Source organism: Bombina bombina, chromosome 6, assembly GCF_027579735.1.
Source record: "Bombina bombina isolate aBomBom1 chromosome 6, aBomBom1.pri, whole genome shotgun sequence".
Lineage (NCBI taxonomy): Eukaryota > Metazoa > Chordata > Amphibia > Anura > Bombinatoridae > Bombina > Bombina bombina.
The window spans coordinates 607,071,762-607,084,873 of NC_069504.1; the positions used below are offsets into that span (position 1 = coordinate 607,071,762).

General features: G+C 35.6%; 1 protein-coding gene across 1 annotated transcript in view; it reads right to left on the reverse strand.

Moving 5' to 3' along the window:
- The window catches only part of PGPEP1L (pyroglutamyl-peptidase I like), a 114,388-nt gene that overhangs the window by 95,322 nt on the left and 5,954 nt on the right, over window positions 1-13,112 (reverse strand). The window contains exon 2 of the mRNA XM_053717619.1: window positions 7,447-7,573. Within this exon, the coding sequence (XP_053573594.1) occupies window positions 7,447-7,501 (55 nt within the window). The 5' untranslated portion in view covers window positions 7,502-7,573. The remainder of the gene's footprint in view (window positions 1-7,446; window positions 7,574-13,112) is intronic.

Consider the following 13,112-nt stretch of genomic DNA (forward strand, 5'->3'; position numbering starts at 1 on the left):
CCAGGTTGGTGGGTATTCAACAAAACTGCCATGCGCATAATTTGAGTCAGTAATGATCACAAATTCTTGAATACCTTGTTCAATAGCCATTTCAATGGATTTTAAAATAGCAGTGAGTTCTGCTACTTGACTGGATCTTGGTCCAATGTTGAAACCTACAGAAATAGTTGGGCATCCATTTGCCTAAACTATACCAATGCCAGCAACTAATCTGTGCTCATTATTAATAGTGGCATGGTAAGAACACCCATCAACATGTACCCAAGGTAATGTTTGACAGTGGTTTCTTCGCATTTGCGTGATGAGCGAATTTAATCTCTTAGCTGTTGTAATTGCAATTCCTTTTCTATAAGGTAAGTGGACATTTTGTCATTAATGCATATTATCAACGGCTAAGATTTGAGAATGATCTCATCCCATTTTTTAGAATTCTTGCATTGATTAATTTTTAATAGTTCTTGGAAAAATTCACTTGTTTCGTTCCATAGTTTATTATCAATAGCAATATTTTTGGCCTTAATGGTAAGCATATCAATATCAGTTTAAATCACCCGAAATATTAAATCTATTTTTGATGTCGTCGATAGCCTCTATTCTAAAGGAGTCTGCCTTTGTAAGGGGTAATCTTGGGGGATATATTTCAATACTGTGTACAGATTCATTTGAGTCACTTCTAGTGATAGACATTATGATTTTAGCTTAGAATTTAGTTAATTTAAAACGCTAATACAATTTTAACAAAAAAAAAATATATTTTTTTAAATATCACTAAAAAAATGTTTTTTTAATAAATTCTACTTACTACAAAATATATTATATCAATGTGATAAAGATGTAATGATCTCAGCAGTTCCTCCAATACAATGTTGATACATCTCAGGAGTGTCCTCTAGTAATGTTGGTGTATTTATCAGCAGCAGTTGCTACCAACATGTTAAGTATTGTAATTATGAATATTAATAAATAATAGCGGTATAAAATTATTGTCAGCGATATCCACAATTAATATAGCAGAATTTTGTCAATACACTACAGTAAGATTTTAAATCTCTGTAGTGTGCCCCAAAATATCACTATTTAAATATCTATAAATTTGACAACAATATTATTATTAAAAATTAATATTTAATCTCAATATAAAATATTAATCCTAAATTCTGATCAGTTCATCTTTATATACATTTTGATTATATTTATGTAGCAACTGAAGATCACCTATGATCAGTTATCTATCAATTGATCAACACAACTTTAAAACATTAAGTAGGCCATAGAGATATTTAGATTAATTACTATTCAGTAGATATTGTGTATTATCCCATGTATGGATACAATATTTCTATAAATTAACCTTAACTCAAAATGAATCACTTAACAAATATTCCACATTCATTTTACAAGAACAATTAATACCATTACCCAATGTTTCTACACAAATCTTACCAAATCTCAATAAATCAAATAGAACTTCCGGAAAAATATAATTAAGCTATTTGGCCCAAAACAGTCTTATAATACTTAAATAATCAACCAGAGATTGTTACACAATACTACCAATACAACACCTATCAAGTAATATAGTATTAAATATTTCTAATTTAGCCACAAATGTAAATGCAATTTCTAAAATATATTACAGCAACTCCAAATTAAATTTTTAAGTGTAAAATACAAAATCTCTCTTTTTCGCAATGGTCAAATCATTTAAATTTGAATATGATTATACTTACCTAAGATACCCTAGTCTATGCATTGTTAATTTATAAATATAAAATACCCCTTTAAATCACAGCTACAATTTAACTATAGATATAGAGACTACCTTTTATTTCAAATATTAAATATATTTTGCAATGGTGTATACTTTATCAGTAACCAATATGAGAGTTCAATATCCTGATATTTCAATTGTCATATATTTTAAGGGAAATATTGCACAAGTTTGGAAGATACTTAAGCCCAATAATCTCTTATCCAGAAAGAGGGTCACAACAGGATTTGTCTTACAGAAAACTGTGATCACACACTCGTGTCCCCCTGTAAGCAAAATGGCAGCAAGGCAGGATTGCAACACGGACAACAGGCAAGGCTCAGTCAGTCAATAAAAAAATAAATCATCAAAAAGGCCGTTCTCTGTCTGTGCAAGGAGCTTTTGTCAGAAACCAAACTCCTCCCCATTTCTTAATCACCTAATAGAATCTGGATACGTCCTATTCTCTCATTGGCTACTGGGAATGCCACTCCTAACAGCCAAAGCTTTTGGCTGTAGTACAGGTTTTAGCCCATCGGGGAACAACAACAGGAATGGGAATGAGACATGTACATTTTTTAAAATATTCTGTTTCTCAATTACAGGGATATATATATACCCACAAATCATTTCAACTTTAACTTTAATGACCAAGCAGCCATGATAGACATGCAAGAACTTATGAGGGACAGTAATGTTGAACAAAGATTTGGCCCCTCAGAAAAAGACATCGATCTTGGTAGATTTAAAGATAAAACCCATTTCTACCCTATACATAGTGGGGGCTTAAATTTACAGGTTTTTCAACAGACACTTGAGACTCAGCTCATTGAATTGGATAGTAAGAATAAAAGCACTACAAGTAAAGGATTTAGAAACAATCTGACTGTACTTGAAAGAAAAGCTATTAATGATCTTAAAAATGATCCGAATTTAGTCATTAGGGAATCAGATAAGGGTGGTAATACTGTTATCTTAAACAAATGTGATTATGTGGCAGAAGCCAATAGGCAACTTGCCAATGAGGATGTATACTAGCCCTTAATCTGTGACCCTACTGACACTTTTCGTAGATCATTAGCTGAGATAGTTCATAAGGCAAAATTGGATGGAGTGATTTCTGAAAAAGTGGTGGAGTATCTATTACCTAAATATCCAACTATGCCGATATTCCACCACTTGCCTAAACTTCACAAAGACCCCAATAACCCTCCGGGTCGCCCGATCGTGGCCGGTATTGGTTCACTCAATGAGAGAATTTCGGATCTAGTTGACACGTTTCTACAGCCTATAGTTACTAATCTATATGGCTATTTACGAGACACTACGGCACTTATTGCACAGGTCGAACACATAACTTGGTGTGATAATTACAGATTGGTCACAATGGATGTGACATCATTATACACATCCATCCCTCACGATATGGGATTACAAGCATTGATGTTTTTTCTTACGAATTTCACCACATATGATTTTCTGACAATTCAATTTTTGCACACTGCTGTCGAATATTTACTTACACATAATTTTTTTATGTTCAAGGGCAAGTACTATCTCCAGAGACGTGGCACAGCCATGGGTGCGAAATTCGCACCATCATATGCAAATTTGTATATGGGGTTTTGGGAGCTGTGCCACGTCTTTGGAGATACTAATCCCTTTTGTGAGAACATTGTTTATTTTGGTAGGTATATAGATGATTTGCTCTTGGTGTGGGATGGGGACAGTTATTTGGTCCACCAGTTCGTTGAACATGCCAATAGCAATAATCTAAATCTTAAATTCACTATGTTTGAAAGTAGTGATTGCCTAAATTTTTTGGATGTCACACTTACTTCACATATTGACACACATTCTTTGGAGGTAGAATTATACAGAAAGAGTTCAGCGGGTAACACTATTCTTCACTCTTCTTCTTGTCACCCCAAGCACACCATTAATTCTATACCCTATGGCCAAATGATTAGGACTAAAAGAAATTGCACCACTGAGGATAAATTTCAATTACATGTAGCCAATACCGGCCACAGATTGGAAGCCCGAGGTTATGATACAAAACTATTAAAGGAAACCAAGAATAGAGTGGATAAATTGAACAGAGATGATCTTCTCACTACTAAATGTGCGAGTAAAACACAGAACAAGAGATATAACAACAAAGCATATTTTACAACAAATTACAGTAAAGACTACAACAAAATTTGTGGCATTATCCGTAATTGTTTGCCAATTTTAAAGAGTGATGCCAAATTATGTAAAATAGTCCAACATGGTTGCAATTTTTCAGCACGTAAAGCAAAAACCTTAGGAAGCTTATTAGCTCCATCAATGTTACCGTCACAAACTAACCAATCCTGGTTAAAGAGAAGAATAGGTTCTATAAAATGCCAAGGAAACATTTGTAAAACCTGTACACACATACAACAGGGACCCAAATTTGTATCAAGTACAACAAATAGGGAGTTTGCTATACGCTTTAGTATTTCATGTAATACCAAATTTGTTATCTATTTACTCACATGCCAAAGATGTAAGAAACAGTACGTGGGGCGCACTAAACGTGCCCTACGTGACAGGTTTTTACAACAACTTAGAGACATTGGCAACCCGAATTGTACTACACCAATAGCTAAGCACTTTAGAGAGGAACATAATTCTAATGACGCCCTTTTGACAGTACAAGGTATTGACCATGTCCCCAGACATAGGAGGGGAGGGGATAGAGAGAGACTTTTGGACCAAAGGGAAGTGTTTTGGATTTTCCATCTCAAAACAAAGCACCCCTTTGGTCTAAACTCCATAATGGATGTTGATTTATTTTACTAATAAATTAATGATTGTTTTTTTTCATTTCTCAAAAAAAGAAACTGAATAAAAGTAAAAAAATCTTTAAGTAGAGGTTTAATCCAACATCCATTTAGATTAAATCAGGGTAATATTTCCTACATATATCTAGCCATCTGATAGTTTAAAAAAATATACTTCACATTTATGTTTACATTAAAATAAGAAAATTTAACATAAGAAAACAAAGGATAATCAGAGATAACTCATTTTCTAACCATGACCATTAAGTCAGTCATGGGTTAATTTAACAGATGCATGTAATTGATAATTAACTTTACCTTTAAATTAAGGCTTTACCCAGCATTAGTTATGCCAGTGAACAAGGGCTGACACCAGGCCCGAAACATGTTTGGCTGCTGCTGCTCAATGTCAGTTACAGGACTGTAGCTGATTTCTTACTTTTTTTTCCCTGTTTTTACATGCAACTGATTTTAACATTTTTTGTACCCAATAAAGCTTTGTTTTTCCATTTTTTAAATATTGCAATATTTTTTATCTTTTCATATGGTCTGGAGATGCGGATTAGCAGAGTGTTTATATATATATATATATATATATATGGGTGTGAGAAGGGGTACTGTACCAGTACCCCTTCTCACACCCATTTCTTTTATAGAAAGGGTTCTCCCGCCCACTGGTAGGTTATTTACAGCAGCCAGTTTCTGGTGTCTCAACTTAAACATTCATCTGCACCCACTTATATAGTGTTTATGTTTATTTTTATTATTTAAGAGCAGCAATTTACACTCTCCATACCTATATTTGTATCGGCAGTTAGAGTGTATCATTTGTACCAATATACTTTTTACTTAACTGCTCTAGAATAATAAATAATATTTTTTGTATGTATTTACTCACATACAATAAATTGTAAATTGTTTTAGATATATTCAATTGTTCTATTTATATTAAATACATCCACTCACGCCAATATATAAGTGCGTGTGCATCCTATGCCCAAATGTATTACTCTGAATCTATTTTACTTATGTATCCAAATTGATTATACACCAACTGAGATTGTGCGCACTCACACTTAGGGAGCTTGTACTTGTACCAGTTGCATTTACATTCTACTTGTTACACTATATATATATATATATATATATATATATATATATATATATATATATATATATATATATATATATATATATATATATATAGAATATCTATTTAATGCACACATAATTTCCTAGCTTTAATAAACCATATGTTCAATACATGGCCCATCCAATCTAACTGAGCACGTATTTACAAGTCCAAACATGGGAACATTTAGAATACTTGTACATATATACACATGATATATATTCCACTATTCTATATCATAATATCGTCTGTAAGTAGCAGTAATTATATTCTTAATTATTTGCTCTTCATAGAATCATAGCATTTAATATCCCAGTATTACATTGCATTTTAATATAAATACAGTATATTCCATATTTAGTGTACATTATATTTCTATTAGGGTACTTAAAATGATTTTAATAATTCTAGTACCATGTTAATAATTAATATTTAGAAAGTTTAATCCTATTTAATATTCTGCTGTTATATCGCCATATTTTCCAGTCATTTCCATATTCCATATGTACCTGCAATTCTTTTGGAATTAAATTATGACAGATATATAGGAGCATTATAATTATTGATCACTCAATAGATATTTCACTTCACCATATCACATGTCTCAACAATGTTTAAAATATGGACCCACAATCATGATTATATTAGTAGGATAATTTATTGAATTTGTATTTATTTCAAAACCTAATTTTCCCAACAGATTCTGAAAAACAAAAAAACAAATGTTGTTTTATTCTGACACAGTTAAACATTTTAAATTCGCCAATGCAGCTACCCACTCAATACAGCAGACACGTATCTAATATATAATTAAGTTTTAAAATTTTAATTCTTATATAGATTCCAGCTTACACAGGGTTAAATATGCTTTCTTAAGTTTCTCCTGCTATTTTCCATAGAGACGTAGGTCTGAGCTTCTTGTATTTGAACTCAGCATGGGGTAATTAACACTTAGATAATAAGAGCTACATTCCCTGAGAATCTGGGCATATTCCATTATCCTTACAGACGGTCTTTCTACTCCTTCAGACAGCAAACCACTTATAAGAACTTCCCTTGAAGTGTATATTTGAGATATCCTGGTCTATAATGGGTATCTGGTCACAGCAAGCAGTCTGAGAAAACATATCAGTAAAAGGATGGTTTGTGTCACCCAATTTCTGACATTAGACTTGCAATACAAATGAATGTATCTAGCAATGGTCAGAGCATGTCAAAGTTTAATATTAAATATATAAATTAATTATTTTATCTTATCATATATAGGTATATATATTATCTAATGTCAATCAGCAAATACCGGACACCTTTATTATTTAATTTGCTTCCTTCTTTATATATCCTTTGTTGAAGAAATAACAAGGCATATGGGTGAGCCAATCACACAAGGCATCTATGTGCAGCCAACAATCAGCAGCTACTGAGCCTATTTAGATATGCTTTTAAACAAGGGATATCAAGAGAATGAACCAAATTAAAAAATAGAAGTAAAGTACAATGTTTTTTTTTTAAATTGCATGTTCTTTCTAAATAATGAAAGACAAAATGTAGGTTTCGTGTCCCTTTAAGTTCAGGGGCAATAAGACAGAGAAAGGGGCAACTGATTACTTAAAGAAGTATAGAGCACAATATTTTTTTTCTTTACATAAATGAAATACGCATTTCATGACAAACATGATTTTTGTTACCTCATTTACGTGTTTGACTTTGAAGTATTTTTCACTTTATATTTATTAGATGAAGAGAAATCCTACCTGTGACAACAACCAGGTTGGAAGTGGAAGCAGCTTTTCCTGCCATATCAGTCATTTGGTGGTTTGGTTTATATAAACGCTTATTTTCTCTCTATGTGCACCAAATCCAAGGGGTAGGAATCTAGTCCTATGATAAAAATTGTAAAATTTGTATAAATCAATCCCCTTTTCCCATTCAGAATTACATTAACCAAATGTCTGTATTTATTATTATTATTATCATTTATTTGTAAAGCACCGCCAAATTCCGTAGCGCTGCATTTAGTTTCATACATTTAATATAAACACATAGTAAACAGAACTAGCATGCAAATTCAGAGTAGCTGGCACCTATTATACCTGAGGATACTATTACAGTAGATAAGAGAGCATAGCACCATCAGAGCTCTGGTTGGATGTTGGTTATAAGGGCTAAATGGTTGAAACGCATCTGGTCTTGGCTATATGGTGGTTAAGTCACTCCGTTGTGTTGTGGTTTTATTGACTAAATGGAGTTAAATTTCTTCACTGTGTGGAGAAGTGAACACTATAGGTCAGATTAAAAGTGGCACGCTATTTTATTTTCTGCTCGAGTGCTAACTGCGCTCAAAGTAAAAAAAATTAGCTCGGCCAGATTAGCGAGCAAATTACAAGTTGAAAGTAAAAAGCACACAAGTGAAAGACTATGAGTTGCGCTACAAAAGCCTTATTAGTTAACGCTTGCGTGCTAACCTGACACTGCGGTAGATCAACTGCACTAAAGCCAAAGGTGTGTTGGAATACACCACATTCCTATGTTCTTCACATAAATGGGATTTATCAAGTTGCGCGCAAATGCTAGAGTGATCAAGTGATATTGCTTATCGCGACCCGCACTATCATTAGAATGCCACTTGTAATCTAGCCCTATATAGGGGTTGTGGCTATATGAGGTTAAATCCTTGTTAAGGAGCCATGATAGAGAAATAAATTACATGATCTTATTTGTTAGCGCATGCAATTTTATGACTATAAACTACAAAGTGGTTTAACACATAACTAAAGAACCACTTGAAAATCCGCAGAAAACTGCTGGTCCTGAGTGGAAGCTGCTCCTTTGCAGGGTCGATATGTATAAAATTACAAGCTCTAAGGAATGAGAGAAGCTATTTTTTCACTATAATGGACCTTTAAAGGGAATAAAGCTATAAACAGCTTTGATAATTATGACAAGAACAGGTTGTCATGTAAAGTGCTGTCTGTAAGTGCATGATGACCTGTTCTCTTCATTAAGGGTTATCGCTGCTCACAGCATAGGATAAGCGATGACCAGTAACTGCAGGCCCGAGTGGGCGGCACTCATAGAGCTACATGGGAGTACCGTTATTATCACCACAAACGTGCATGGTGACATCACAGAGGGGGCAGGAGCAGTGCTCTGGCAAAATGCCAACGGACATTTGGCCGACAGCATTCTGTCCGACGGACAGAATGCCGAAGCATGTTCCGAGTTTGGCAGAGGGCAGATACGCTCCAGAGTGCTCTGTTCTAATCAGAGCCTCGGGCACCGTAACCGCCTCTGGGAACCTAACCATGGGTCCCAGCCCGCACATCTTGTAATTCTCTGTCTGTGAAATGATCTATTTATCAAATCTATCTATTTATATATCTATTTATTGAATCTATCTATCTATCAAATGTATCTGTCTATTGCATCTATTTATCTATCAGGGGCGCGATCCGATATAGATCGCAGTTTGCGGCGCAAGCGAGGGAACCGGCGGCGCCCGCAGTTTCAGCTCGCAACTCGAGCTATCCCATATAAGTCGCCGTCAGATGCTAACGTGCCGTAAGTCTGACAAACCAGCGATGTCCAGAAATCTGCGCAAGTACAAATTTCTGGCGTCGCCAGTGACTTGCGGCACGTTAGAAACTGCCGGCGCCTATAAAACCTGACTAAAGTCTAAAACACCCGCACTGTCTAACACGCCTCCCTAACATAGCCCGACAAGTCTAACACGCCTCCCTAACATAGCCCAACAAGTCTAACACACCTCCCTAACATAGCTTGACACGTATAACCCTCTATCCGCTATCCCCCCTCACTATCCTAACAATAAAAAAGCTATTAACCCCTAAACCGCCGCTCCCGTACCCCGCCGCAACCTAATAAAGTTATTAACCCCTAAACCGCCGCTCCCGTACCCCGCCGCCAGCTATATTATATCTATAACCCCCTAAAGTGAGCCCCTAACACCGCCGCCATCTATATTAAAATTATTAACCCCCAATGTAAGCCCCTTACACCGCCGCCATCTCTATTAAAATGATTAACCCCTAATTTAATCTACCTACCCCGCCGCCAGCTATATTATCTATGTTAACCCTAAGTATATTATAGTTAATATAGGTATTACATTATATATATTAACTATATTAACCCTAATTATATTAGGGTTAATATAGTTAATATAGTTACTATAGTATTTATATTAACTATATTAACTCTATCTAACCCTAACACCCCTAACTAAATTTATATTAAATTAATCTAATTCATTTATAAACTAAAATGTTCCTATTTAAAGCTAAATACTTACCTATAAAATAAACCCTAAGATAGCTACAATATAATTAATAATTACATTGTAGCTATGTTAGGGTTAATATTTATTTTACAGGTAAATTGTTAATTATTTTAAGTAGGTATAATAGCTATTAAATAGTTATTAACTATTTAATATCTACCTAGTTAAAATAATTACCCAATTACCTGTAAAATAAATCCTAACCTAAGTTACAAATACACCTACACTATCAATAAATTAAATAAACTACAAACATCTATCTAAAAATACAATTAAATTAACTAAACTAAATTACAAAAAAAAACAAACACTAAATTACAAAAAATAAAAAGATTACAAGATTTTTAAGCTAATTACACCTATTCTAAGCCCCCTAATAAAATAATAAACCCCCAAAATAAAAAAATTCCCTGCCCTATTCTAAATTAAACAAATTTCAAAGCTCTTTACCTTACCAGCCCTTAAAAGGGCCTTTTGTGGGGCATGCCCCAAAGAATTCAGCTCTTTTGCATACAAATACAATACCCCCCCCCCATTACAACCCACCACCCACATACCCCTATTCTAAAACCACCCAAACCCCCCTTAAAAAAGCCTAACACTACCCCCCTGAAGATCTCCCTACCTTGTCTTCACCACACCGGGCCGAACTCCTGATCCGATCCGGGCGATGTCTTCCTCCAAGCGGCAAAGAAGAATTCTTCCTCCGGCGACGTCTTCCTCCAAGCGGCAGCAAAGTCTTCATTCTTCCGGCGGCATCTTCAATCTTATTTCTTCGCTCCGCCGCTGCGGAGCATCCATCCCGGCCGACTACTGAACTTGGAATGAGGTACCTTTAAATGACGTCATCCAAGATGGCGTCCGCCGAATTCCGATTGGCTGATAGGATTCTATCAGCCAATCGGAATTAAGTTAAAAAATCTGATTGGCTGATTGAATCAGCCAATCAGATTCAAGTTCAATCCGATTGGCTGATCCAATCAGCCAATCAGATTGAGCTCGCATTCTATTGGCTGATCGGAACAGCCAATAGAATGCGAGCTCAATCTGATTGGCTGATTAGATCAGCCAATCGGATTGAACTTGAATCTGATTGGCTGATTCAATCAGCCAATCAGATTTTTTTAACTTAATTCCGATTGGCTGATAGAATCCTATCAGCCAATCGGAATTCGGCGGACGCCATCTTGGATGACGTCATTTAAAGGTACCTCATTCCAAGTTCAGTAGTCGGCCGGGATGGATGCTCCGCGGCGGCGGAGCGAAGAAAGAAGATTGAAGATGCCGCCGGAAGAATGAAGACTTTGCTGCCGCTTGGAGGAAGACGTCGCCGGAGGAAGAATTCTTCTTTGCCGCTTGGAGGAAGACATCGCCGGAGGAAGAATTCTTCTTTGCCGCTTGGAGGAAGACATCGCCCGGATCGGATCAGGAGTTCGGCCCGGTGTGGTGAAGACAAGGTAGGGAGATCTTCAGGGGGGTAGTGTTAGGCTTTTTTAAGGGGGGTTTGGGTGGTTTTAGAATAGGGGTATGTGGGTGGTGGGTTGTAATGGGGGGGGGGGTATTGTATTTGTATGCAAAAGAGCTGAATTCTTTGGGGCATGCCCCACAAAAGGCCCTTTTAAGGGCTGGTAAGGTAAAGAGCTTTGAAATTTGTTTAATTTAGAATAGGGCAGGGACATTTTTTTATTTTGGGGGTTTATTATTTTATTAGGGGGCTTAGAATAGGTGTAATTAGCTTAAAAATCTTGTAATCTTTTTTATTTTTTGTAATTTAGTGTTTGTTTTTTTTTGTAATTTAGTTTAGTTAATTTAATTGTATTTTTAGATAGATGTTTGTAGTTTATTTAATTTATTGATAGTGTAGGTGTATTTGTAACTTAGGTTAGGATTTATTTTACAGGTAATTGGGTAATTATTTTAACTAGGTAGATATTAAATAGTTAATAACTATTTAATAGCTATTATACCTACTTAAAATAATTAACAATTTACCTGTAAAATAAATATTTACCCTAACATAGCTACAATGTAATTATTAATTATATTGTAGCTATCTTAGGGTTTATTTTATAGGTAAGTATTTAGATTTAAATAGGAATATTTTAGTTTATAAATGAATTAGATTAATTTAATATAAATTTAGTTAGGGGTGTTAGGGTTAGATAGAGTTAATATAGTTAATATAAATACTATAGTAACTATATTAACCCTAATATAATTAGGGTTAATATAGTTAATATATATAATGTAATACCTATATTAACTATAATATACTTAGGGTTAATATAGATAATATAGCTGGCGGCGGGGTAGGTAGATTAAATAAGGGGTTAATCATTTTAATAGAGATGGCGGCGGTGTAAGGGGCTTACATTAGGGGTTAATAATATTAATATAGCTGGCGGCGGTATAGGGGGATTAGATTAGGGGTTAATAATTTTTATATAGGTGGCGGCGGTGTAAGGGGTCAGATTAGGGGATAGATAAGGTAGATGACAGCGGTGTAAGGGGTTCTAATTAGGAGATAGATAAGGTAGATGGGGGCGGTTTTAGGGGCTCACAGTAGGGGGTTAGTTTATGTAGATGGCGGCGGGGTCCGGGAGCGGCGGTTTAGGGGTTAATAACTTTATTAGGGATTTCGGGGGGGGGGGGGGGGGGATCGCGGTTGACAGGTAGATAGACATTGCGCATGCGTTAGGTGTTAGGTTTATTTTAGCAGATCGCGGTTGACAGGGAGATAGACATTGCGCATGCGTTAGGTGTTAGGTTTATTTTAGCAGCCAGTTTAGGGAGTTACGGGGCTCCAATAGTCAGCGTAAGGCTTCTTACGGCTGCTTTTTGTGGCGAGGTGAAAATGGAGTAAGTTTTCTCCATTTTCGCCACGTAAGTCCTTACGCTGCATATTGGATACCAAACTGCGCGGGTTTGGTATACCTGCCTATAGCCCAAAAAACTACGGGCGACGGCAGAAATATACGCGCGTAACTTCTAGGTTACGCCATATATGTGATACCAAACCCGTGCAAATATTGGCGTCGCCGGCTTTTGCGGGCGACGATTTTTATCGGATGGACCCCCTAATCTATCTATCTACCTACCTACCTATCTCATGGCCTGACT